The sequence below is a fragment of the Drosophila suzukii genome, chromosome 2R, assembly GCF_043229965.1.
Source record: "Drosophila suzukii chromosome 2R, CBGP_Dsuzu_IsoJpt1.0, whole genome shotgun sequence".
NCBI classification, from domain to species: Eukaryota; Metazoa; Arthropoda; class Insecta; order Diptera; family Drosophilidae; genus Drosophila; species Drosophila suzukii.
Window position 1 is genome coordinate 22,616,447 of NC_092081.1, and position 24,475 is coordinate 22,640,921.

Consider the following 24,475-nt stretch of genomic DNA (forward strand, 5'->3'; position numbering starts at 1 on the left):
TCTGAATGACCAAAACATTTGTATAGATCCTTGCGAAGGATCTTCTTAAATAGTTTAAAATTTAAGCTAATAATTTATCTTGCGTAACAAAATACAAAATTATTTCAAAGGATAGGGAGCAACAGTATGCCATTGGAAAATATTCCTAATACGTAGCTGTTATGTATTGTTTTTACAGCATTAATTTTGAATTTACTAAAGGTTCTTAAAAGCTTGAAGGGATTCCCCTAATAATTTCCACTTAGTGCGACCGTAACCCATTTGTTTTCATCGGCACATGCCCATTTCGCAGTGCGGTCACACCAATTCGTTCTTCTTCTTTTTAGCGTTCCTTAAAAAAACACGACGTCAACTTGCGAATTTTACACAATTTAGCCGTAGAAAATGTCGCACCTCGTGAAAATGGAAAACGGACAGAGCCAGACGATCCAGGAGATGCTGGGCTGCATCGAACGGTGAGATTTGGACAACATCTTTGGTATCGATAAGGGTACATAAACATAACCTCGCTTTTCCTGCAGCTACAACCCGGATCATCTGAAGACTCTGGAGGCCTATGTGCAGGATCAGGCGAAGAACAACACCTACGACCTGGAGGCCAACCTGGCCGTGCTCAAGCTGTACCAGTTCAACCCGCACATGCTGAACTTCGACATCACCTACACCATCCTGCTGAAGTCGCTGACCAGCCTGCCCCACACGGACTTCGTGATGGCCAAGTGCCTGCTGCTGCCCCAGCAAATGAAGGACGAGAATGTCCAGACCATCATCGACCTGGCCGACATCCTGGAGCGCGCCGACTTCACCCTCTTCTGGCAGCGCGCCGAGGTCAATCGCAGCATGTTCCGTCACATCTCCGGCTTCCACGATTCCATTCGCAAGTTCGTCTCTCATGTGGTGGGCACCACCTTCCAAACGATCCGCAAGGACTTGCTGAAGGAGCTGCTCGGCGGCATCGAGGACTCGACGCTGGAGAGCTGGATCAAGCGCAATGGCTGGAAGCACCAGGGCCAGGGACTCGTCGTTGTGGCCACTCAGGATGATAAGATCAAGACGAAGAACATTACGGAGAAGATCGAGTTCGACAATGTCGGCGCCCTGATGGCCCAGTGCCTGTAGGAACAACCTCCTCCTTCGCGTTCATAGTCCATGTCTAAATTTCTACGAATAGTAATTAACGGAAACAACAAATAAAAGCCTGTCCGTACAGCTAACTTATTTTGTGGTTTATTCTCGATCGGAGCTGCTCGCCAGGCTGCTCCCACTCACGACTTTAGACTTTCGGAACTACCGCCGACCTTAAAACGAACACGTACAGAACTAATAAAGCGCTATCCTATTTATGACTGCTTCTTGAACTTTTTCAATATGGGGAATATCTTGTCAAAGGCGTCGTAGATCTCCTGCCGCACCTTGGCGCCGGTAAGCACCACTTTGCCGGACACGAAGATGAGGAGCACGATGCGGGGTCGCACCATACGGTAGATGAGGCCGGGAAACAGCTCCGGTTCGTAGCTGCTGAAGTTACAATGGGTGAGCACCAGGCCTTCCAAGCGGATGGGGAACTTGACATCGCAGGAGCCGACCATGTTCTGGATCTTAAAGTCAAGGAATTTGGCCTGAAATGGTTAAAGTATAAGAATGCTGATGTTTTTTGCCTTGTAAAGTTCACTCACAGGAAACCCAAGCTTTTGAATGATGCGCGCATACTTCCTGGCCGCCAGTCGGGAGTCGTCCTCGCTTTTGGCGCCTGTGCACACCATCTTGCCGGAGCTGAAGATCAAGGCAGTGGTTCGGGGCTCTCGGATTCGCATAATCACGGCCGCAAATCGCTTCGGGTTGTACTCGGCGTTCCTCGCGTGCAGCGCAATCTTCTTGAGGTCCAGTTTGCAGCACAGATTCACCGTGGACACGATGTTCTGCAGTTGCGGCACAATGCCGGGATCAGCGGATCCCGGAGTGGCGGGAGTCATCGGCGTGGAGGGACCCATTGTCTGGTGGATGTTGCTGAGGCCATCTCCGCCGCCTCCGGCTCCCGAGCCGCCCACACTGCGCTCGCTCATGGGCATCATGTGGGCCATCATGCTCTGCGGCGTCTGGGGCTGCATCATGGACTGCGGAGTGCTTCCTCCTTCGCCGGGCTGGCTCTGGAGCTGCTGTTGCTGCTGCTGATAGGATGTCGATGGCTGGTAGCTCTGCATCTGCTTGTGGGCCAGTGGGATGGTGGGTTCCGGCTGCGGAACAGCCGGAGGGTGGTACACCGGATTGGCCACAATCTGCTGGTCCGCTTCCATCTGGTGGAGCGGCGTTCCGATGCTCGGAATCGAGAAGTTGGGGCTGAGCATTTGGTCCATCTTGCAGATGGCTTGTTGTGCGGTCTCGTCGGGATTCTGGGTGAGTCAGTTCTAGGAAATTTCCGGATAAATTTGCATGCCCACGGAGCGGGAGAAATAATAATAATATAATTGCAGCCGCGTTCGTCGTTGTACCTGTGGCTCCTTCCGTGTGAATGGCAAAAGCAGAGTAGCATTTCACCGCCAGTATCGATTACGCTACGCATTACGTTTCCTTACGTTTTTACCATTTTAAACGACATTTTCTTGGTCAGATAATAATTATAAATTATTATCACACTTCTACGGATAGCACATAAACACCTTGGATATTTTGGTAATTTCTTTTAAAATTTATTGCACTTTTGTCTTCTTCCTGCTTATGTTTTGTCTCCCCTAAACGTCTTTGCCTATCGATAATTGAAATGGCGCGCTTTTTTGAATGTTCTACAAAGAAAATAATGTATTTTTTTGTATTAGGAATAGGCATTATTGTTTATAAAAATTGGTAAGCATAATGGGAACATTTACCCAAAAGTTGTATATGTGTAAGTATACTCAGACTAAATTAAAAAGCGCTACTACATTTAAATGTACGCACATGTAAAAATGAATTTCTATGGAGGGTAACGATAAACACTGTGCTTAATTAATAAATTGAAAAATTTGCATTTTAAACAGCCAATTAAATGGTAATTAAACTGAGTAACAAAAGTAAGACGCCGCCCGCGCTGAATCCCAAAGGTGAAGAAGCCGAAATCATTTCATTCGTCGTGGAAGAATGAGTGTGAGTGTAGGTATTCCCCTGTTCATCGGTGTAAACATGTTGGCCACTTGCGGGAGAATTCTGGAAGGTACCGCCCACGCCGGGAACTGTGTAGGGTCCTTCATTTTGACCCCTTATATAGATCTCATTTCCAGGTGTTCCGAATTGGTGGGGGCCATTTCTTCCATCATAATTCTGCTGCGCATTTGTGGCTAATTGAAAAGAGAGTTTATTTAATTTTGCGCTTCTCAGGTTCCCACACTCAACTTACCGGCTAAAAAACTGCTCACAACAAAAATAATCAAAACAAACGTTGTTCTCATGATGCAGTTTCCAGTCACTGAGCTCAATTTCAACTGAGAGCAGTCTGGTAATTCGAAATCTATTTATACGAATCGCGAGAAAGACGAGCTTTTGCCAATTAGCGAATGAGAAGTTCAGAATGGGTGACATCACAGCTTAGAATGCGAAAATGGGTTCGAAATGTTGGGCTCCCCATGCATGATAAACATTGCAAATAAAAACAATGCACCAATTTCAAAATAGATGCACCCTATTGGCAAGATATATAATATTTTGCGCATGCTTTTACCCAGCTAATGACATTTTTAAATTTAGTTCACTAGCTTGGGAAGAGAAAGCAAACAAAGAGTGCAATATATTGGGAATACGGCAACATACATCGACATTTAAGCATATATAGACTTTGAGAACCATTATATAATGTGCACTCAAAACAAACGAAAAAATAAGCAAGAGAGGCAACACTTCGAAAGTACAAATATCGAATCCTGAAAATTAAGCAACATTACCCAAAAACATAGTAGGTTTTCAGAATAGTGTTGGACAATTTGGGACCGTAGCTGCTAAATTGAAGTACTCCAGAAGAAAAGAAAAAAAATTAAAAACGAAATGGAGAAGGTCTGCCAGTTTTTCCGCAACAATTATGTGCTGGCCAACTGCGAGGATGCCATCCACAAGAAGGCGTTCTCCCTGAATCTGTCCCACTACCAAATGACCGAGGTCCCGGCCATTATCGAGCAGTGCGAGACGCTGATGAAACTATTCCTCAACCAGAACAAGTTGACAAAGGTTGGCGGAGCCTCTTTGGCATAATTACTTACAAGTACGCAATAATCGAATAACTCCTTGATAGATTCCATCCTCCATTGGCGAGTTGCTGCGTCTGCAAGTCCTCACTCTGGACTACAATAAACTGGATGAATTCCCGCAGTGCATCTGCCGTTTGGTGCGTCTGAAGTTTCTCAACATCAGTTGCAATAGCATAAGTTCACTGCCCCCGGAAATCGGCTATCTGACCCTGCTGGAGACCTTCTGGTGCAACAATACCGGACTCTTGGAGCTGCCCTCCGAGATTCGCAACTGCGAGAAGCTCGAAACGCTTGGAGTGCGTGGTAATCCCCTGACGAAGCTGCCTGATGCCATCGGTGCTCTGACCGCACTCCGTTGGCTGACCGCCGAGGGTTGCGAGCTCACGGAAGTCCCGCTGACAATGGCGCTGCTGGCCAATCTGGTGCACCTTAATCTCAAGGGGAACCGACTGCGACAACTGCCCAGAATGCTGATGGCCATGCAGAAGCTGCGCTTCCTTTTCCTCAACGAGAACCGCATTGATGAGCTGCCCACAAGGCCTCAGCTGGAGGAGCTGCGCTCCCTGCAGATGCTCAACTTGTCCAAGAATCCCATTAGCCTTCATCACGACCTGCAGCAAATGGCATTGGTGAGTCTCCAGGCGTGTTCTTCAGTCTCCTTTAGCTGAGTTCCTCCCTTGCTTTTGCAGCGCCAGACGAACCTTTATGTGGAGTTACCGGAGGATCCCGTGCAAGCCTGTGATGGCCTGACCAGTCGAGCCAGCCTCAACACCCAGGACCAGCAGGAGGACCAGGCCAGAGGGGCAGGACAGGACATGGACTCCAACGAATCTGACTGGGCTAACAGCGTCCGCACCAGCGAACTGGACACCACGGACGAGAGCACGATGGAGAACGCCATCGAGGATCTGAGTCTCATGCTGCCGGAAATGTCGCGCTTTGTCACCACCTTTTGAAGGCATCGACGTGATAGTTGGGTGTTATGTAGCACACATAAATCTGTGGTTTATTCTCTACAACTGGGTGTTTTGTACATGTACCTCTAACAATCGTAGCGCCTGAAAAATGCACATTGGTTAAGTGGAAATGGGGATGGGGTTATGGGGTGCCAGGTTAACTAGACATCTTCTTCATCAGCTCTTCGTCCTGCATGGACATGGCCGTGAGCTTCTTGCCGATCTTCTCGTGAATGTCCAGGTACTTGGCCACGCAGCGGTCGATGCAGACCATCTCGCCCTTGCCTGGAAGATAAAGAAATCGTTGAAGTGAAAAATGTGAAGTTGGTGGTACAAAAAATGTTATATCTTGGTTTAAACAACATTTACTTTGTTGGGGAATAAACTAAAAAGTGAGGTAATATATTTTTAATATTTCATCAGTTTTATCTAAAATTTCATCATTAAAGCTTGCACTTCTTTTAGACTTATAGGCAACAATAAAAGCTAATAATATAGCAGAAGAATAGGATCTGAGCAGATTCATTATATAAATTCTAATTAAAAAAGCTTCCATTCTTAGATATGCATACAAATGTATTCAATTCAGAGTTTTTGGAGTGCACAAAGCAAATATACTGATAATAGTTCTAATAGTAGTAAGCAAAACAATCTGTACATCTGATTGTAAAAAAGACTGGTAAATAAATAAAGGCGATTGTTTGAACTCATCGAGCTTTGCCGTGCGTTGGTAAATAGGGTAAAAGGAATAGGAGACCCGCCCTATCAAATACTCTATGATAAATGTTTATAGCTATACCTAGACACCTATTAGTTACAGTTATTAACACCTACAATCTCCTCTAGAACTCACCCAACTCCGATTCGGAGTAGCGAGGCGGGATACACTTCTTGTGGCAAGCGTTCGTCATGCGGTTATATAAATCGGACATCATTTCGATCTCCATCTCCTGCATCAGCTGCAGCTTGGCCTGGTCGGCGGAGCTGATCTGGGGCAGAGCCATCTTTGCTTGGATACGGTTCTCCTGGGTGCTATATAGTGGGTTCTACTGGTTAGTAGTCGAATCGCCTGTCCGATGCTGCGGTTGAGTCGTAATCGCCCTGGTTTGCCTTCCTCATGCGCTCACGAACTCGCATGCTCTCGTAACGCCGGTTCTCAACGGATTGTTTCGACAGCACAAAAGCGTACACGCCACCCACGGTCAGAACAGTCCTGGTGCGGGAATTCGGAATATCGAGTGGGTTTAGTAAACCTTTAACCCTTTATTTGCATTTTCCATACGAACCAACAAACAGCAATTCGCCCTGCGTTGCCCAACGACATAGCCTGCTAGGAAAAAACGACACACTAACGCCTTTCAGTGGAAAGTGTGCGGGATTTTTTATCACTGGCACGTGTGACAGCTGCGGCGATGGAGGTATTCTTTGTGCTACGAGTCACTAGATTCGGAAACTGTGACTTACTTTTGGTGAAAGAAGATGGAACTTGTATCCCGGATTTAAATGCTAACTTACTTAGTTAATTGATAAGCTACTTATTCATCAAATTAATTTTACATTCGTTTAAGGTCAGGAAGTTTATCGAAAACCAAATCTATTTGCTACTTTGAGGGACACTGATCATAATCTATCTGTAGTTTTTTATCAAGGAAATGAAAATAAGAAATTAGTTTAATGGTATCATTGGTGAATAACCTTAATAAAATTCCAATAAGATTCCAAAGCGACTTTTTCGATCGTTTTTAGTATTTTTCTAGTATCCTGCAGAACGTTGCCGGCTGTCGATTGACGGTCATACTTAAATACTACACTATATTTACTCAGTTCTTTCGTAATTTTAAGTCATATATTATCAATGAATTAAGATAAGGCGCGAGCAGAGCAGCCCCAAACCAAATGACTTCGCAGATCTACAGCCAGAAGAAGTTCGTGCCCACGCCGCCCGAGAAGGGCTCCTTTCCTCTGGACCACGAAGGCCTCTGCAAGAAGCAGTTCCTGCTCTACTCCAGCTGTCTGAGGAAGAACGCCCAGGACACGAGCCATTGCCGCCAGGACGCCCAGAACTATCTGGCCTGTCGCATGGACAACAATCTTATGGAGAGAACCGAGTGGTCCAAGTTGGGCTTCCACGATCAGAGCGAGAAAACCGAGCAGAAAGCGTCGGATAAGCAGAAGCAATAGAGTTAGTCAATAGTTAGACGATGAAAGCCGAACGTAATGTGATCATAGCGGCCACCGGCAGTGTGGCCACCATCAAGATGGCCCAGTTAATCCGGGAGCTCTCCGACGAGAGTCTGCCCTTTAAGTTCCACCTGAAAATCCTCGTCACCGAGTCGGCCAAGCACTTTTTTGAACTGGAGCAAATACCCGAAAATGGTGGGTCATCACATCCTACGATATCCACATAAAGGGTGTTATGGATTGATAATATATAACCTAACTTAACATCAAAAATCCAGACTTAACTAACTCATATATCATCATTAATTTATAACATATTCATTTAAATGAAGAAGTTTATTTGTAAACTTTCATTATAGTGTTAGGTTTGATATTGGCCAATTTTTTCTAGTGGCTTAAAATTAAAATGTCAATACGATATGCTCATTTCATCTATCTATGCTCATTTCATCCTATCTTGCATAATCCCAACTCCGTGGAAATCCCCTTAATTAGTCTTATCTTCCAGTACCCATTTACCACAACCGCGATGAGTGGATAGCCTGGAACAAGCGAGGAGATCCCGTCTTGCATATTGACCTGGGCAAATGGGCCGATCTGCTGGTGATTGCGCCCCTCAGCGCCAACTCCCTCTCCAAAATGGCCACCGTAAGACAAAACCCACATTGTGAAATTCTTCGTACATCAAATATCTTTTCTGTATCTCTTTATGGCAGGGGATTTGCGATAATATTGTGATGTGCGTGGTGCGGGCCTGGGATCTTCAGAAACCTCTTCTTTTCGCCCCGGCGATGAACACCCGCATGTACGACCACCCAATAACAAGGGAGCAGATCGACAAGCTGACCAGTTGGGGCTACAAGGAGATACCCTGCATCTCCAAGACGCTTATGTGCGGGGATACCGGAAACGGAGCCATGGCGGAGGTTCCCAAAATTGTGGAAGAGGTCTTGTCTGCCTTTCAGCCGGCCAATTAGATAAGTCCAGAAATTGTTATGCACACAGAGTTTATATCGCAGAATATTTTGTTACAATAATTAGACAAATAATAATAGGGAATTGGCTATGCAATCTTAGAGATCCACCACCTTCATGTCCTCCAGGGAATTGTTCGCCGATTGGCTGATCAGCGCCTTCTCGGAATCCGTGAGGTTGATAAACTTGTGCTTGGACTTCAGCTCTTGCTGGATGGAGGAGAGTAAATCCGGCGAGCATCGTCCCGGCTTCAAGCTCGTCTTTTGATCACCGGTGATCTCCATTTTTGGCTCCACAATGGTCTCCATCTGCAGGGACTGTCGTTTGCGACGCATCCTCTTGGAACCCCTGGTGATGAGCACCACGGCTGGGGACTCAAACGGCAGCGCCTGGATGACTGTCTGCAGAAGTTTCGGTGGCGGTGTTTTCGGATTGCGGTTGCCAATTACCACATCTGCCTGGAGGGCACTGCGGGCTCGCTCGCGCTCCTCCTCCCGCTCCCTGGCTGCATTTTTCCTCATCAGTTGTCGGGCTCGCTTCTTGAGAATCGCCTGTGCAGTTGGATAGTAGGCGATGACCTCGTTTAAATCGGACTTGGACAGCACAAACAGGTTGGAATATCCCTTGGATCGAACGTCTGCTGTCCTGCGGTCAGCTCCATTGATTCCCAGCAGGCTGATCTCGCCGAAAACGGAGCCTTCGGTCAAAGTGGCAAGCACCACATCGCTGCCAGGACCACCCATCACCTGGACTTGACCCAGTTTAACGATGTACATCTCTCTGCCAACCTCACCCTTGCGACAAACGAAATCTCCCGGTAGGAAGGTTACAGCTCGTAGCTTTAATACCAGATCTCTGAGCAAAGCCTCTTCGCAATCGGCAAAGAGTTGTACCTTGGAAAGGGTTTGAATGTGCACGGAGATGGCGATGTCGGTTTTAAGGTTGATGGGCAAGGCGTCTAGGATGTTGGATTCATCTGAGAAGTCAGAGATTTGTTAAGACATCTAGAACTTGTCCTGGTTATACATACCCAAAGTGCGCTGCTGCTCCCAAGTGAACTGAAACCACATTTTGACCCTGGACTGCACCTCCTGGGAGAGATTAAGCCGTCGCATGTACTCCAGCGTCTCATCCTCCAACTGGCGATACTCGTGTTTGTTTCGAGTGGCTGTCGAGATGATGTCTCTGATCTGTCCGATGAGCAAGGCGAAGACAAACACGCCCATTAGCCAGGCCACCGTCATGAAGACGTACTCCCCCTGTCGTTCTGGCTTTGGGTTTTTCCCTATCGAGGTGGCCGTCTTGGTGGCGAAGGCGAAGCACCTCACATAGGGATGACCCTTGCCGCTGAAGACCCAACGATTCTGTCCCAATCCCTGGTAGTCACTGTAGGCATAGTAGAGGGCAGCCGTGATGTGGATCATGTACAGCATGTAGGTCAAGGTTTTGGCCACTCGAACCTATAAGATGGAACAGTTAGTAAGGGGAATTTCGATTAGCAGTAAAAACTTACAAAGTGTGGTGAAGATATCACACGATCCAAAAGGCGGAACACTTCCCAAAAGCTTTGAATCTTAAAGAACCGGGGAAATCGCAACCAAACGGCTCCTGTTCCCAACTGTAGGTATAATAAATCCAACGGGAGAAGCGCCAGAAGATCCAACTGGAAAGATAAATAAAATCATAAATGTCCAGATTTTATATATACTTTCACCCCCCTTTCCTATATGCATCTAGTAATATTTCACCTAATACCCACCTTGAATTGCAGTTTTCTCATGTAGTTCTTCCTGGTTAGATTCTTGTTCTTGACCCAAAATCCTTCAAAGAGGTACATAACCCGGTGCTTGAAGAAGACCACATCCAGGAGGTATACTATGTCAGCACAGTAGTCGCAGGCCAGCCAGATGTTGGTGTTCTCCTTGGTCTGGAAGGGAAACGAGGCTCGCAGCGGGATGACCCAGGCGTTGTAGAGGAAGGATAGCGATACCACGCACAGCCAGGAGATGTAGATCTTGCCCTGGGGATCCAAGGTGCGCTCATCATTGTTCGCGCCGCAAAGACTAGAGCAAAGCCACACATTCGACCGGGGAGTGTCGGCCTCGAAGAGTCTTCCTCGATGGGGAGACTGACCTGCCGGCACCAGACGCACCTTGTGCTGGGGACTGGGATGCAGACTCTTGGTTGGAGGAGGAGATGGCGAGCTGGCCGTGCTGCTGGAGGAAGGAGTTGGTGGCAGCTCAATTCGGGACTTTACCTTATTGGCTCTGGCTGTGAAGCGGCGAACCAAATGACGCACTTGATCGCGGAGGAACTGCTGACCCTGGGAGTCCAAGCTGCCGGTGCTGCTCGGCTTGCGGTGCTCCAGGTCCATCTCCACATTCATTTCCATGTCCGGTTCATCCACTGCCACAATCTCGCTCTCATTAATGGAGGGTGTTCCTCGCGCTCGTTCGTTGCGATCTTCGTTCTGGAGTTCCGGTGACTCGTTGTAGCAAATCTGCACATCCTGCTCATCCTCGTCGATAACGGGAATGGATTCCACTGGATCCTCCTCCTCCGCGGGTAGAACCACCTGACCCGTGGCGGCTGCCAATTCCTCTGCCCGCTGAATGGCAATGGGATCGGGCACAGTCTCGGGAACAGCTCCTGGTAGAGGGACCATTTCGAAGCTCTCCTCCTTCTCCTGTTCGAGCACCCTCCTCACACTATCCGGGCTCACCAGAGGCTTCTCGTGATGCAGTATGTGCTTGACCAGAGCATGGGTGGCGCCCACATTGTTCTGGTGCTCCGTGGAGTCCACACAACCAATCTTGCCATTCCTGAAGTACAGCCTGGAATGGTAGAACCGTGGGCTACCAGGTCGATGCCTCCTCGGCGGAGCCTTGTAGGCGTTTATCTTGTAGGTGACCCTCTTAACCGGACTGGGGCATTTGTTCTCCTTGTTGGAATTCAGGACCTGCTCCTGCTCCTTCTCCTTCTGCAGCAGCTCCTCGGTGGCGCTGACGAACTGCTCGATCTCCTTGAGGTCCTTGGTGATCTCCTCCAGACTTCGCCGCACCTGGGCTTCCTTCTCGCCGGGACTCGAGTAGCGGCGCACACTTTCCGGCTGCCGGTTGATCACATTCCGCATAAAGGCATGCCGCTCCAAGGTGTCGCAGAACTTGGGCTCCTTCCGCGACGAGGAGGTGGACGAGGATGAGCTGCTCTGGGAGCCGGAATGGGCGGTGGGTGAGGTGGCCATGCGCTTGAGCAGCGGGTGATTCGCCGGCTGGAACTCGTCGTAGGAAAAGTTCTCCAATATATTCGGGGATGACTTCAGCAATGATGCACTCGCCTCCGGTTCGAGCTCCTCACTTGGACGACTCGCCTGCAAATGAATGGATGAGCCGCACGTTCAGTCGATTGAGGGTCGGTTTTGTATTTTATTTTTGAGAAATAAATAAAAAACAAGGCGAACAAGCACGCAAATGCAATAAAAACAACAAAAACGTGGGGCTGTGAGTGTGATTCGCATGGTAATTGCCCCGAGACACCCGCACAACGGTTTTGGAACGCCAAAAGCTCATCTATCGAACTATCCACCTGATATCTTTACTTTTGGTGTGTTAGCCCAAAGGGTCGCGAGTTCAACTAACTGACTTTACAAGTGATACTTTGAGATATGACCAAGGTTAAGGCTAACATAAAAATTTTATTTCGGCATATTCTTAGCAGAAAACTAAAAAATGTGATTGTTAGGAAAATAAAGCCTCATAAATAGATTTAAACGTGTGAAATATTTAATACATATTAGGGCTGGCTATGAAGATCAAGAATATTAATGTGTTTCAAGTTAATAAATATTTTTAAGCGGTTCAAGTATAACTAAGGGGTTAAGTAATGCTAATGCCCTGACCAAGTATCTATGGTATCATAAGGGGCCTAAGTGTTGGAATTGAACTCTTAGTTCCCATCTTTAGAAACTATATTGCTCATCAAACGAAAATTTTTAAACTTACACAGATAATGGATCCTGATTTAATAGTTTTTACTTCGATCTTAAAGGCAAATTTAAATATTCCTCAACCAATAGCTGTATTACACTTAAAATATCGGAACTAATATTGTATTTAGAATAACAGCTTTTATTAGGATAATATATCTTGACTTGGTAACTTGCATTTCAAATCCTAGAGCTACTATTCCCAAAAGAAATAAAAGTAAAGTAGTTTCAAGGACTGAAATTTTTAAAGTATTTTGACATTTCTTATATAATGCATTCCATTCACAACAATCTTGCGTTCTATTTCTAACCATCAATTATACCCACAAGAGCCTTTACCCTAATGAATTATATATAGGCGTTGACCAAAGATAATATAGACCACTACTATTTTATGGTCTTTGCATTGACCATAGCTTACCTTGCGAAAACGTGCCATGCTGGACATTCTGTTGACCGACTTGCCGCGGGGCAAGTTCAGTGTCACCGGGGGTTCAGGGTCGTTAGCCTGTAATGGCCTGTAGCCTCTTAGCCTGTAATTAAGCAGGGGAAAGAGAACGAGTTTAGCTTGGTGCGTGTTGCACACGGCGTATGATTAATGTGCTGAGTGGACACGCGAAACGCAATGCACTTGACCTTATCGAGTGCTATCTCTACTCAGCTTATTACTTTGAATTTCCATATGCTCTACGCACTATTGATTTTTCCAGCTGTTGCAACTTGGAGTGCGCTCTTTGTTTTCCACGGTGGCTTTTCTTTTATTGCTGATAACGAAGCTCAACAGGTGGTTAAAAATTCATGGAAACTTTACCTGGATTTTTGTTCAAGTATTTGGTTAACACAGATTTATTTTCTTGGTTTTTGAGCAATGGTTTGCACTTTGTTGGTAATAGGGAGTGGAAACTGACTTTCCCTACTCCTTTGGCAAAATTTTGTTTTTTTAATTAAGGTCCCCGATCCTAGACAGAAAGTCACCGACCATCGATGCAGATGAAGATAAACTGGTCAATGAAAGGCGGGACATCTATATAGTTAGTCTAAACAAAGTTAACGCAGGCGCTGTTGGCTCCATTCAAGTATAGTGGTTCAAAACCTTTGAAAAGTATACCAAACTTGCAAGAGTTTTGGAAATAGGATATTTTAGAAAACCAATTATCAATCCCAGAACACATTTATAATTATCTGATTATATTTAGAAACACGTTTTACTTATAAGTTCAATAAAATTTTAGTTTATAACATTTCTATCACCATATAAGAAACTATTCTATATAGGAGCACTTAAAATTCAAATAAGAGATCCAAAAAAATATTCATTTCTCTTTTATTTTTAAAAACCTTTTTCGTTTAACTCTAATGAACAAAATCTTTGTCGATATTATTTCTACCATCATCTAAAAAGCTCGCAACGAACTTCAAGCATATAAAGTTCCATTCAAGTTCTGTTCATATGAAAGCTTATAATCATTCATAGCCAATCCCCAAACAATCCCAAAAAAGTCACACCAAAGTCTTGAGTTTTTCACATTTTGTTTTATATATTTTTTTTTAAATATTCCATTCAGCTCTACATTCACAATTACATATTTGTAATATTGGTTTTTTGTTTTTCCTTTTTAAATTACATAATATATATTTAAATATATATTTATGTATATAGTTTAAAATGTATGTATATATTTATAACTTTTTGCTTTCGAATCGAGGGACTCAAAATTCAAATAACTTGATGCGATCGAAAGTGGCTAAAGGGGGCGAGCGGGGAATCCCCTCTTGGGGGCAGTGGGCGTGTCATACATATAGATACATTTATACGTACAAACCTAGAATATAAGAACAGTTGACTGGAAATAATGTGTGTGTGATTTTTCACTTCTTTAACTTAGTTTTATGGTTTATGCTGTGTGTTTGTTGGCATGTGTGTATCGGTGTGTTCTCATGTTTATGGATTTAGTGCATATTTAAAGATTTAAGGTCTTAATTCATTTTTTTGTATGTTTTTCATATTTTTTTGAGATTTTTTTAATTAAGTTTTTTGTTGGTTTCCATTTTTGTGGGTTCTCTTTTTGTCACTTAAAAAATTACATTAATAAAATGTATTTTAAAACTTATGCAGAAAAACGTTGCCCAAAGCGGAGGCTGCAACCGTCTACTCGCTCTCGTCCTCCTCCTCCTCCTCGGAGGACTCTTTCTTCTTGGCCTTCTTGGCGGGCTTGGCGGCCGCCTTCTTTCGCTTCTTGGGCGCCCCCGAATCGGTACCGCCGTTGGCCTCGTACTCCTTCACCGCCTTGTTGTACTCCTCCTTCATCTTGATGGCCTTCTGCTCCCATTCCTGTTGAGAGGTGAGGGAATATTGTATCACTGGGTCACCTATGGGTGGGTAGTGGTACACTTACGGTCTTATCCTTCAGTCCGCGCCAGAGCTCGCCACCCCGCTTGGCGATGTCTGTCACCTTGCTGCCGGGATTATCCTTCTTGATCTGTTCGCGGGTCTCGTTGAGCCACAGCATGTAGGCCGAAAGGGGACGCTTCGGGCGGTCTCCACTCATGTTTGTTTCTGGTTTGGATTGATTTCTTTCAAGGAAAATGTGAAGGCTGAGCTCTTAAGCAGCTGAAAGAGGGAAAAATAATTATAAATTAATATATCACTTACGAAAAGAGCTCTATTGTGTTATGACTTAAAGTTCAAATTTATATTTTGGGTGCCTTATACAAAACATATCTGGTAATTAATTGAGACCCCTTTAATAACACCGTCAAAAGTTTTAAAAATTATTTACTGTCTTAATATTTAGAAATGGAGTTTTTAATCTGAATTTTAGAGGAATGTCTTGCCAGAAAGAAATAATTTTTTGAAAGGTTCCTATAAAAAGTTCTTTATTCAAAACATTCATAGAAAACCTTCAAAAAGCTAAATAAATATTTAAAAATGTAGATTAAGTGTTTAATTTCAAACCATAATCTCTACCCTTCGAAAAGAAAAACAAATGTTTTAATAGATACGTATTAATTAAAAAAGCAGACAATATCCTTATGTTTTACTTTTGCTGTGCCGACTCGTCCGATTGAATATTCAATAATTGCATTTTGGGCCTGTGCGCAAACAGGCATTAATTAAATATGCCTGCCTGTACGCCAACGCACAGATTCGACCCCCGGCCTCAACGCCCCCTTATTTCCACCCACGTGAACCAATGGAATGGAATACTTTTAATACATAATCCTTGCGGCTTTATATAACCCCCTACATAATGGCTATTTATGGCAGCAATATTTCCAATTAATTGTGGGTGTCGATTTCTTGTACATATATGTACAGCTACCTTATGTACTGTGAATCACCATATAAGTGCTGAATATATACCGCAGAGGTCAACGACCCAAGAGAAATTCGTTGCAGTGCCACTCAAACCCGACTTAAAGCACCTTTTCGCCTTAGCAAGTCAGCTGGGAGATGGCATGCAAATGAAGCGACAACGATGACGACAATCTGCCCCCCAAAACAACGGCCAAGAGCCGGGGAGCCATGGAGCCACTGCACTTGACCCAAATCCAGGAATTCAGCGCAAAACGAGACATCGACAGGCACTGAAGGGGGGCTCAGTGGGGTTAAGGGGGTTCGTTGTAGACGGATGGAGGAGCATAACGACGTGAATTGGGTTAACAAACGACTCGCAAGCAAAGGAATCTGCGGCGCCTGAGGAGCGAACTGCAGGGGGATTCAGTGGGAGGCATCAATCAGGCAGCCGCCATCGCACATTGCACAACTCCCCCCCCCACGGATACTGCATACATACACACATATACATCCCTATCTGCGTATCCTGTGTCCAGGAGCAACAGGAAAACGGCGGCAAAATTGTTGCTAGTTCAACGCGGGCCCAGCACAGCCACACGCATCCATAAGATAGACGGTTGGCTGGCTGGCGAGGCTTCGCATATTGCGGCAACACGTGATGCAGCCAGGACTCCACCTCCCCTTTAACCCCCTGTATATATATATCTTCGTGCATAGAGGGGGTCCTCCTAGAAAATCGAAAGCGAAAACCATTTCCCGTCTGTGTATGTGCATATTCGGTTGGGTAAATACATCTGTATCTGTTGTTCTGCGCTGTGAGCTTCGGTTTTTTCTCGCAAACAGGGGGAAAACATTTTCAACTTGGCATAACAGGACTTAAAAAGAGGCTATACAACTCTGTATAACTGAATACAAGTGAAAGACACAACTCACACAATATTAAAATAACTAAAAAGAGTTGAGAAAAATATATGTTTAATACATTTCAAATAAAAAGACGATATCGAAAATAAATGCATTCAGTAATTACACTTATAATATATATTAGATAAAAAAAAAGGTTTACAAATATTTAATTTTTTATTAATACTCGTAGGTTTTAAGTTTTCAAAGTTTTATAAAATAACAAAACTTTTAAAAAAACCTTAAAGTAGAGCCATATAAATCCAATTTTCATACAACTCTGTTATAAAATTATGCTTATAATCACAAGTTTTATGTTTTCAACCTCAAAATGCATTACTATCTGCTCGTTTCCACCCATAATTCCTCTGATTAGCAGCCAACTCATCCACATTGTTAATTTACTCCCCAGCATTACGCATACGCAGCGTTGGCAACTCTGGCGCGGCACATTACGCATACGCAACGTGTTGCGGCCGCCCCTGGTGCATGTGGCATATGGCGTAATGAAACCCCAGACTAACGGCAAACAGAACCCACACAAAAAAGGCACACAAAGGACATTAAACGGAATACAAAATAAGGAGCTGCACAAAAAGGGAAAAATTAAAACGCAAAGCCTTCTCAGTGGAAAACACTACTGCCATTTTGTCGATCTAAAATTGAAAAGCAGACGTCGACTGAGGCAGAGGCAGCGACTGAGGCAGAGGCAGCGGCGTTGACGTCAACTGAGAGACAACTGACAACGCTTATCTGGTCTGTATGGACTGTATGTGTTTATGGCGTGTGTTTTAATGCCCCGTCCTGCTGGAGAGCCAACCTTCCATGCAGCACCAGGCACCACCAGTACAAGTAGCAACCACCGAGCCACCGGGCCACAGGAAACCATCCACACATCGAAAAACCACCCAAAACCACCCATGGAAATACCCAGCGAAGTACTGGCTTGCCTGCAGCAGGAAGCTTGTGCGCAGAACCAGCATTTTAGGGTAGATACTTTCCCAGGGATTTGCGCACTGGATGGCCTTTATGTGTTCCTTCGCTGGAGAGCACGGAACGCACAGTGGTGACTTTCGACGAGGGTGTACATAGTGCTCAAAGTGCCCTCGTTTAATGGCCCTTTTTTCTGTATCACTGATTTTGCACAGTGTATACTGTGCAGTACAGTCAGGGCAAAAATAAAAGGGTAGGTAGGTCAACGCTTGAACGAATCGTACGAAAACGAGTCACTAGATGGCGCCATGGTCTTTTTCGTAAATTATTCACTTCATTAATTGCGCAAGCCAGTTTAATTTATTCCAAGGGATAGTGCTAAAATATAAAACATATTCTTCCAGGGGAAAACAACTTTCTTTTAAAGGCTAATACATAAGCCAAATCGTATTGGGGATATTACTAACTTAAGAGCAATGTATGACTGAATTAATATCAACGCGTTAAGTTCATGTTTATAATGTAGGGATCTTCGCCAGCTAATTCCTAATGTATAATCGCAGTTGTATGTCTGCTCAGCTATTTTGAAATCAACAAAATTTAAGAGTTTTGAGAAGTTTAGTAGTTCCAGGAAGAACATCCAAATCTTTCAGTCGTAAATCCTATTACATCAGAATTAATAAAGATAAAAGTGGTCAATTTATTGAGCTCTTATCAGAGGACCTAGTAGCAGCAAGGTATTACCATTTATTTTTTACCAGAGTGTTAACCCCCGCCAACAACGTGACAGCAGAGAGCCCATGGGTGATATCGCAAATCTGAGAAAAGAGCGCGAAGAGATACGATCGCCTGTGACTTTGAGGGACCTCATAGATTAGCCGTATACGTATACTCGTATAGTCGCGTTCGATTAGGGAAACCAGCACAAAAGTGGCGCGAAAAGAGCTTTGTAACTGTAAATGCCCCCAGAACAGAAGCTTTGCCGCTCTATCGCGCTCTCCTTCTCCCCGCCTTATCGCTGTGTGCGTTTTCTTTTTCTGGCTGTGTGAGTCAGTGGGGGTACCGAATGACAAAACTTTTGGCGCCATTTTTAGTTTGCACTCGAGAGTGCAGCACGCAAAGCGCTAAAAAATACAAAACAAAACACGCACGCGGCAGGAAAAGCGGAAATAACAATCAAATGCCGCCTAGGAGAAGTAAAAAAGGTGCAAATCGGATAAGACCGGGTCACGATCCATCAAGATCAGTTAGGATCCTTAAAAAAGTTATATCTTTGAAATAAAAAATATGTTTTTTTCAAAACGACCGTAATTAATCAAGTGTCAAGCGTCAAGGAAAGCAAAAGTCCCTCTTGACCACTCCAGAAAACAGGATTAGAGCCAAGTGGGAAATGCCAAGGAAAGGCTGGAGCCAAGGGAAGCCGCAGATGGCGACAGGTGGGTGGACAGCGGGTGGCCATTTCCCGAAGGTGAGACCCAAAGCCGATCAGAAATCAAGAGCCCCAACAAGCAGGTGCGACTGAAAGTGACTTGCACTGGGGAATGTTTCGCCGTCAGCGGATGAGACAACAAACTACACTGGCCAAACAGAACTTTGATCGCTGAAATCGGGTTACAAGACTGTATGTTGTGAAAAATTAATATTATTACAAAAGAGAACCCGTCGATTTTCTAAAGATAACCTAAAGTATATATATACTAATAATATATCATTTAAGGGTTTTGTTCAATCTGTAAATTTTTTATAAATTCAAATTTTAATCTTAACATATTCCCCATAATAAAAATAGATGCGCCAGAATGTCATTAATAAATTGCTTCGAAACTGATAACAAGGTCCATTCAACATTTTTAGATTATATATGCACATTTACCCTTCAAAACACTGACTAGCTCAATATATTTGCAGTTAATGATTAAATCAAACAATCTCCTAGATCGAAAATTTATTTATACCAAAACATCGACTTAGTCAATTAAAATTTTAGACCTATTGTAGTATATGAACACTTTAGAAAAAAAAATTTCTCCTGACTAAAAAAGTATTGAAACCCTTAAGAAAAAAAAAAATATCTCTTATTTTCATCACAAAAACATTTTAAACCATATGATAATTATTAACAATCACTAGATAATTTCAAATTATTAAAAAAACGCACATGAGTTTACTTCCAACAAAGATTAGAACTGATATGCCTATCTTTCAATTTCATCACGAAACACCCATCAAGAGCGGTTAATTATTTAAATACATAAACGAACTACAAACTAACTTCGAGCACATGATTTGAATTCTGTAAGTTCTCACTGGAGCCCTGTAAAAGCCTGCGAAGCACCTACAAACGGCGATTAATTAGTTAAATACACAAAACCGCGCACATGATTTCACTTGAAGCAAAGATTAAGGCCTGACCGACTAATTTGACGACGAGTGTAAATGCGCTTGGCCAGCAAAAGTGCAAAAAGTCGTATGAAAAATACTCGTATATTGCCCATATCGTACGTACTTTGCCTTGTCGCTTGCTGTTTACTTCACTGTATACTGGATACTGGGATACTGGATACTGGCACTGGATACTCTGGTGGTACTACTGCCTGTGAAAATCGCCTCGAACGAACTGAGACCGCCGAGACTGAACAAAATGTACTGGTACTGGCTGCTACTACGGCGGCTATAGGCAAGCGAACTGAACTGAAATTCAACTGAAGCAGCTGTACCAGGCAATGGCCATAGCCAGCTATACAGAAACCCAACCAAACCGAACCGAAACCGAAACAGAAACACACATAGCGCAGGGTGGAGAGAGCGAGAGGGGTGCAGGGGAGGGGGGAGGCGGCACAGCACAGCACACACAGCACACAGCACAGCACAGCAAAAGCAAAAGCAAAAGCAAAGGCAGCGACGAACAGCGAGACCATCAAATAGCACGGCGTACGTACGTACAGGCAGCCAAAGCAAAGTATCTGTATCTGAGAGTCGAACAACCCAGGCAGTCGACCAACCAACACACAGGGCGCTTCGGGGTAGGCGACTGTGTTCGCACAGTGGCGGGCCTTCGGGTGTGCACGGCTCAGGCTTCGCGACTCATTTGCCTGCTCGCACACTGCTGGGCCGGCAAATTAGAGGCACAGCGCATGCACAGTAGAGGCACAAAATATTGAAAATGCCTTTGTTTCAAAATATTAAACAGCTTGGTTATAATTTCAAGGCTTGAAAAAGGGGATTTCAAATGGGCCACAAAGAAACATTTTTTTTATAATTTATAAAAAAAAAATATATATATCCCTTTAAAACTCTATTAAAACCAAACATATTTAAGACTGTCCCCCACCAAACACCCTAAAATTTAACAAGACGCGCATGTATACGACTATTTTTGCCGCGACTGTACATATAAAAAGCATGGAGCTGTGAGAACGAATTGCCAGCAGTATTTGGCGGCGCCGCTTTCCCCTCTCCGTACCCCTCCATCCCCTCCAATCCCCCTCCTCCCCACTTAATACCCCAGAGCTCGTCAGAAACGTCGTCACTGCCGCCCGCCCACCTGTGTACCGCCCACCCCGTCCCGCAGAAATTAAGAAAAAGTAAAGCACTCCTACTTCAGCAATTTGTATCTTCCACTCATCAGCCATCATTAAAACTTATGGGCAAACATGTTGGCTTTTCCTTGTTTTTTTCCAAAAAATCTTTAACCTAGAATATTGATTTGACATTTACATTTCAATCGATTGAATAATCAGCCCAGCGAATCGTCTAACATCGCCCAATGCGTTCGCATTTCAAAAAATAACCGTCAATATTTCGCGCGCGCCCTCCATTCAAAATTTCAATTCAATACGAGCACGATGTGGACGACGAAAGCCACCTAACCAAAAGGCGAAAGCAGCCAATGGCTCTATGTGGGACCCCAAGTATAGTGGTAGAGTGTATAACCCACGCTGCCACCAAAAATTGGGTCGTTCGGTTTATTTAGCAAAATTTATATAATAAATGGCCACCGTGGCGCTATATCTTGACCAGATTATTTCGGCGAGACAATAACGAATCAATCGTAGTGAAGCACTTGACACTCACCCGTATGAAAAAGTCGCGTAATTTGCGTTTTAATTGCAGCAAATCGAGAAAATCTGCTCGCTTTGGTTCAGTTTCAGTACAACTGCCTCGGTTCACTGTATAAAATTTTTCTTTCCACTGAAAACCCAAGCAAGTCGCTTGAGCGTAGTACAGCTTTTGCCTTTGGAATATGAAATACACAGCGTAGAGTGAATGCCAGAGACCAGAGACCAGAGCCCAGAGCCATACGCCATATAGCTCGAGTACGACGCAAACGCAGGCAAACTGGGTCTGTCGCTGTGTGCGTGCCGAGTATCTGTGTGTCTGTGCATCGCTCAGCGAGTTGGTACTCACAGATACAGAGCATTGTATCTCGCCTGGCTGGCGAACGCTTGGCTGTATGGGTGATTTTGCTTTGGGTCTGCCTTCGTTCGTTATATGAACAGCACACTGGCGGCAGAGCAGATGGACGTGGACGGTTGGATGGGGAGCGCCGGAAGAGCGGCGGCAGAGCGGAGGCGGTCGGCGGTGGAGGTAGTATCAACGGCAAGAGCGCAGAGTCAGAGCATTGAACATGGCCGCCTGGTTTCGGTCTGGGTCTGGCCTGCCTGGCCTCTGGTTCGCTTTGCTTCCCATGTATCTTTCGGTTATTCGGTAAATTTTGGATCATTTTACCACTAACATGGGGTGTACCGAGTATGCAGATATACTAGAGATACATCAATCCTATTAATGTCATTTAAGAACTATTCATATTTAATCGAGAAATAGGAATTTTAGGACTTTTTCTTCGAATTTTTACTATAATAATTGAGGTAACTCTGGTTTTAGTACTAATTTTTAATTTTTTTTTACTATCTTTGGGTGTACTAGGTATGGGAATATGTTAAGAAAATACATATCTATAAAATGGCCTTAAAACTTTTACTACTTATATACAACAAATATGATTTTTTGGTATTACCTATATAAGGTGAATCAAAATTTGTGTATTTTAGTACTAACATGAGGAATACTGTATATGGGAATATTTCGGAGAAATATATATCTGACAGTTCTCATTTAAAAATTATGTATGTTTTGTCTAGAACTTCGAATATTAAGGCCTTTTTCACAAATTTGTAGGTAATATTAGGTGTATCATTGGAATTTTAATAGACACTTGATTTTTTACAACTACTGTGTAGTTACTGGGTATAAGAACATGATAGGAAAATATAAATCTTACAAATGCCATTTAAATCTGAAATAAATATATATAATGTGATATTGTTGGCCCTACATGTAAAATGGTTAGATTTCAGTGCAAAATTAAAATGGTTTACTGTAATGGTAAATTATGATTTAATGTTCAGCTCATTATCTTAAAATAATAACTTTTGGAAGTGACAATTTTGATGGATGTATGTTGTTTTTAGAGTTGTTACTTAAACCTATGATAATAAAAAAATACCATATATTGATTAAAAATTTTTGTCATGAAAAAAATTTTCTAAAAATTCATTTTAGTGATGATAAGCATTGAAAATATTTTTAAAATTCCTGAACATTTTACGTACTTTATAAATAATAAAATTAAGGATTTAAACCCTCTAATTCACAGAAAAAAAATAATTAAAATGATCAAAACATGGGTGTAAAATTACAATGATCATACATAAGCGAAATGACATCAGATGTGTGTGTTGCAAAGGGCCTTATCTAATCGAACAGAGTGACAGACGGGCCATCGAAATTTGGGCCACGAAAAAGCGCACACATCGAGTCGACCAGTGCCGCCTGTTTTTCGTTCACCAGTATCTCGCTCTATAGAGCCGTCGAGCTGTAGACCGCAGTACAGCACGGTTGTAGCTACAGAGCAAAATACGAAAATACGAAGCGAACGAGTGTCTGAAGGGGAGTCGGTGCGAGCGAGACGGGGCGGCGGGTGCGAGGGAGAGCGACAGAGGCGGTCGTTCCACATACGCGACTGCAAAGCAAACACAAACAACACATGAAACCGAAGAACCCGATTCGTTTGCGTGTAGGGTATGCGCAAGGCAGTGGGACAATCTGGACCCGGTCTAATGATGAGCCGCTTAACGGATTAACCAGATTTCTGATCTCTGATTCCTGATGCAAGTCCCAGTGACAATTTCGCATTGGGAAAATATGATATAGCCATCTTTATAGGGAACTTACTATACCATCTTTCAGAAAATAAATGCGGTTAGCTGAAAGATACAGATACGCAGCGACAAGCTAGAAAACAACCGATCTCAATTTATAATTCATTTCGAATATCGCTTAAGGTTATAAAAAGGTTATGATTGGATTGGTGGAAGCCACAATTATTCTGAAAAGAGGTTAATTATTGCGTATCTAAAACCTCAATAATAATAAGAACCATATCCGGTGATAAATACTTATTGAGGAAAATTAATTATAACATTCTATATTTTTAAGAAAAATACTTAAATGGGATTTAAAGCGTCCTTTGGCTTGCATTTGGTTTTTCATGTGGGATAGGACAGTGAAGAATACTGACACACCCTTAAAAATAAAGTATTTTTTAGAAAACAGGATTAAGGATACCATTTATCTAGATCTACGGTGAAGTGTAAATATCTTTTGGATGTTTTGAGCAACTGTATCCTTTGGCGGGACAAACAAGGTAACGAGTTTTACAGATCGTTGACCTCAACCCAAAACAGTTCGGGGTGCCTACGTGAGAAAGGGGTTGCTTTGCCGCATATAACATAATGCCTCTGGTATACCAAAATCCGGAAAATAATATATCTAGATTCAGAAATGCACATTTTTTTGGCGTTGCTGATTATTGGTCCCACCGTGCCAGTGGGTCGGTCGATTATTATGGCTGTTTGTCGTCTCATTTCAGCCGTGTGTCTGTGTGTAGCTCATAGCATGAAGCCAACGGCCCATAGGATGATATCGTGGAGGGTGTTGGGTGGGCTCTGATGTTATGGCTCGGTGTTGGTTT

At 43.7% G+C, this 24,475-nt stretch overlaps 10 protein-coding genes across 12 annotated transcripts; 4 read left to right on the forward strand and 6 right to left on the reverse strand.

Moving 5' to 3' along the window:
- Positions 1-291: 291 nt before the first annotated feature.
- eIF3k (eukaryotic translation initiation factor 3 subunit k) lies at positions 292-1,214 on the forward strand. Its single transcript, XM_017072128.4, has 2 exons — positions 292-455; positions 522-1,214. Exons 1-2 carry the CDS (start codon positions 385-387, stop codon positions 1,117-1,119), a joined length of 669 nt encoding a protein of 222 aa, XP_016927617.1. The 5' UTR covers positions 292-384; the 3' UTR covers positions 1,120-1,214.
- On the reverse strand, positions 1,206-2,516 carry Tbp (TATA binding protein). Its single transcript, XM_017072126.4, has 2 exons — positions 1,677-2,516; positions 1,206-1,619 (listed from the first exon to the last, which is right to left on the reverse strand). The coding sequence occupies exons 1-2, from the start codon at positions 2,352-2,354 to the stop codon at positions 1,341-1,343; spliced, it is 957 nt and encodes a 318-aa protein (XP_016927615.1). The 5' UTR covers positions 2,355-2,516; the 3' UTR covers positions 1,206-1,340.
- A 322-nt stretch (positions 2,517-2,838) lies between these two features.
- BaraC (Baramicin C) lies at positions 2,839-3,634 on the reverse strand. Its single transcript, XM_017075092.4, has 2 exons — positions 3,371-3,634; positions 2,839-3,311 (listed from the first exon to the last, which is right to left on the reverse strand). Exons 1-2 carry the CDS (start codon positions 3,420-3,422, stop codon positions 3,019-3,021), a joined length of 345 nt encoding a protein of 114 aa, XP_016930581.1. The 5' UTR covers positions 3,423-3,634; the 3' UTR covers positions 2,839-3,018.
- A 118-nt stretch (positions 3,635-3,752) lies between these two features.
- LOC108010238 (uncharacterized) lies at positions 3,753-5,230 on the forward strand. The gene is made up of 3 exons (XM_017075091.4): positions 3,753-4,191; positions 4,256-4,840; positions 4,901-5,230. Exons 1-3 carry the CDS (start codon positions 4,012-4,014, stop codon positions 5,165-5,167), a joined length of 1,032 nt encoding a protein of 343 aa, XP_016930580.2. The 5' UTR covers positions 3,753-4,011; the 3' UTR covers positions 5,168-5,230.
- Positions 5,185-6,311, reverse strand: Tim10 (translocase of inner membrane 10). Its single transcript, XM_017075093.4, has 2 exons — positions 6,021-6,311; positions 5,185-5,452 (listed from the first exon to the last, which is right to left on the reverse strand). Exons 1-2 carry the CDS (start codon positions 6,169-6,171, stop codon positions 5,325-5,327), a joined length of 279 nt encoding a protein of 92 aa, XP_016930582.1. The 5' UTR covers positions 6,172-6,311; the 3' UTR covers positions 5,185-5,324.
- Positions 5,185-6,592, reverse strand: LOC108010242 (uncharacterized). The gene is made up of 3 exons (XM_017075094.4): positions 6,454-6,592; positions 6,021-6,380; positions 5,185-5,452 (listed from the first exon to the last, which is right to left on the reverse strand). Exons 1-2 carry the CDS (start codon positions 6,489-6,491, stop codon positions 6,221-6,223), a joined length of 198 nt encoding a protein of 65 aa, XP_016930583.1. The 5' UTR covers positions 6,492-6,592; the 3' UTR covers positions 5,185-5,452; positions 6,021-6,220.
- A 364-nt stretch (positions 6,593-6,956) lies between these two features.
- Positions 6,957-7,348, forward strand: LOC108010088 (uncharacterized). The gene has a single exon (XM_017074907.4). It carries the CDS (start codon positions 7,064-7,066, stop codon positions 7,346-7,348), a length of 285 nt encoding a protein of 94 aa, XP_016930396.2. The 5' UTR covers positions 6,957-7,063.
- Ppcdc (phosphopantothenoylcysteine decarboxylase) lies at positions 7,320-8,424 on the forward strand. Its single transcript, XM_017074906.4, has 3 exons — positions 7,320-7,543; positions 7,857-7,996; positions 8,065-8,424. The coding sequence occupies exons 1-3, from the start codon at positions 7,369-7,371 to the stop codon at positions 8,323-8,325; spliced, it is 576 nt and encodes a 191-aa protein (XP_016930395.2). The 5' UTR covers positions 7,320-7,368; the 3' UTR covers positions 8,326-8,424.
- On the reverse strand, positions 8,339-13,028 carry CngB (Cyclic nucleotide-gated ion channel subunit B). 2 transcript variants are annotated; one of them, XM_036813358.3, is made up of 6 exons: positions 13,004-13,028; positions 12,730-12,841; positions 10,083-11,693; positions 9,837-9,986; positions 9,354-9,783; positions 8,339-9,299 (listed from the first exon to the last, which is right to left on the reverse strand). In XM_036813358.3, exons 2-6 carry the CDS (start codon positions 12,754-12,756, stop codon positions 8,422-8,424), a joined length of 3,096 nt encoding a protein of 1,031 aa, XP_036669253.2. In that variant the 5' UTR covers positions 12,757-12,841; positions 13,004-13,028; the 3' UTR covers positions 8,339-8,421. The 2 variants fall into 2 exon arrangements, with proteins under 2 accessions (XP_036669253.2, XP_016930392.2); XM_017074903.4 differs by lacking the exon at positions 13,004-13,028 and having other exon boundaries at positions 12,730-12,860.
- A 793-nt stretch (positions 13,029-13,821) lies between these two features.
- HmgZ (HMG protein Z) lies at positions 13,822-21,730 on the reverse strand. Of its 2 annotated transcripts, none has more exons than XM_017074866.4 (3): positions 21,517-21,730; positions 14,705-14,919; positions 13,822-14,640 (listed from the first exon to the last, which is right to left on the reverse strand). In XM_017074866.4, exons 2-3 carry the CDS (start codon positions 14,855-14,857, stop codon positions 14,458-14,460), a joined length of 336 nt encoding a protein of 111 aa, XP_016930355.1. In that variant the 5' UTR covers positions 14,858-14,919; positions 21,517-21,730; the 3' UTR covers positions 13,822-14,457. The 2 variants fall into 2 exon arrangements, with proteins under 2 accessions (XP_016930355.1, XP_016930356.1); XM_017074867.4 differs by lacking the exon at positions 21,517-21,730 and adding an exon at positions 19,949-20,175.
- Positions 21,731-24,475: the final 2,745 nt, after the last annotated feature.

What these genes read in the sequence shown, in the direction of transcription:
- eIF3k (XM_017072128.4), top strand. Translation starts at nt 385, where the DNA reads ATGTCGCACCTCGTGAAAATGGAAAACGGACAGAGCCAGACGATCCAG. An exon ending in ATGCTGGGCTGCATCGAACG is followed by an intron (nt 456 to 521) that starts GTGAGATTTGGA and finishes CTTTTCCTGCAG; the next exon opens with CTACAACCCGGATCATCTGA.
- Tbp (XM_017072126.4), bottom strand. Translation starts at nt 2,354, where the DNA reads ATGGACCAAATGCTCAGCCCCAACTTCTCGATTCCGAGCATCGGAACG. An exon ending in TTCAAAAGCTTGGGTTTCCT is followed by an intron (nt 1,620 to 1,676) that starts GTGAGTGAACTT and finishes TAACCATTTCAG; the next exon opens with GCCAAATTCCTTGACTTTAA.
- BaraC (XM_017075092.4), bottom strand. Translation starts at nt 3,422, where the DNA reads ATGAGAACAACGTTTGTTTTGATTATTTTTGTTGTGAGCAGTTTTTTA. An exon ending in TGTGAGCAGTTTTTTAGCCG is followed by an intron (nt 3,312 to 3,370) that starts GTAAGTTGAGTG and finishes CTTTTCAATTAG; the next exon opens with CCACAAATGCGCAGCAGAAT.
- LOC108010238 (XM_017075091.4), top strand. Translation starts at nt 4,012, where the DNA reads ATGGAGAAGGTCTGCCAGTTTTTCCGCAACAATTATGTGCTGGCCAAC. An exon ending in ACCAGAACAAGTTGACAAAG is followed by an intron (nt 4,192 to 4,255) that starts GTTGGCGGAGCC and finishes ACTCCTTGATAG; the next exon opens with ATTCCATCCTCCATTGGCGA. An exon ending in ACCTGCAGCAAATGGCATTG is followed by an intron (nt 4,841 to 4,900) that starts GTGAGTCTCCAG and finishes TTGCTTTTGCAG; the next exon opens with CGCCAGACGAACCTTTATGT.
- Tim10 (XM_017075093.4), bottom strand. Translation starts at nt 6,171, where the DNA reads ATGGCTCTGCCCCAGATCAGCTCCGCCGACCAGGCCAAGCTGCAGCTG. An exon ending in CTACTCCGAATCGGAGTTGG is followed by an intron (nt 5,453 to 6,020) that starts GTGAGTTCTAGA and finishes TTTATCTTCCAG; the next exon opens with GCAAGGGCGAGATGGTCTGC.
- LOC108010242 (XM_017075094.4), bottom strand. Translation starts at nt 6,491, where the DNA reads ATGTCGTTGGGCAACGCAGGGCGAATTGCTGTTTGTTG. An exon ending in GGGCGAATTGCTGTTTGTTG is followed by an intron (nt 6,381 to 6,453) that starts GTTCGTATGGAA and finishes TTCCCGCACCAG; the next exon opens with GACTGTTCTGACCGTGGGTG.
- LOC108010088 (XM_017074907.4), top strand. Translation starts at nt 7,064, where the DNA reads ATGACTTCGCAGATCTACAGCCAGAAGAAGTTCGTGCCCACGCCGCCC.
- Ppcdc (XM_017074906.4), top strand. Translation starts at nt 7,369, where the DNA reads ATGAAAGCCGAACGTAATGTGATCATAGCGGCCACCGGCAGTGTGGCC. An exon ending in GGAGCAAATACCCGAAAATG is followed by an intron (nt 7,544 to 7,856) that starts GTGGGTCATCAC and finishes CTTATCTTCCAG; the next exon opens with TACCCATTTACCACAACCGC. An exon ending in CCCTCTCCAAAATGGCCACC is followed by an intron (nt 7,997 to 8,064) that starts GTAAGACAAAAC and finishes TCTTTATGGCAG; the next exon opens with GGGATTTGCGATAATATTGT.
- CngB (XM_036813358.3), bottom strand. Translation starts at nt 12,756, where the DNA reads ATGTCCAGCATGGCACGTTTTCGCAAG. An exon ending in TGAGAAAACTGCAATTCAAG is followed by an intron (nt 9,987 to 10,082) that starts GTGGGTATTAGG and finishes TTATCTTTCCAG; the next exon opens with TTGGATCTTCTGGCGCTTCT. An exon ending in GGAGCAGCAGCGCACTTTGG is followed by an intron (nt 9,300 to 9,353) that starts GTATGTATAACC and finishes CTGACTTCTCAG; the next exon opens with ATGAATCCAACATCCTAGAC.
- HmgZ (XM_017074866.4), bottom strand. Translation starts at nt 14,857, where the DNA reads ATGAGTGGAGACCGCCCGAAGCGTCCCCTTTCGGCCTACATGCTGTGG. An exon ending in GCGGACTGAAGGATAAGACC is followed by an intron (nt 14,641 to 14,704) that starts GTAAGTGTACCA and finishes ACCTCTCAACAG; the next exon opens with GAATGGGAGCAGAAGGCCAT.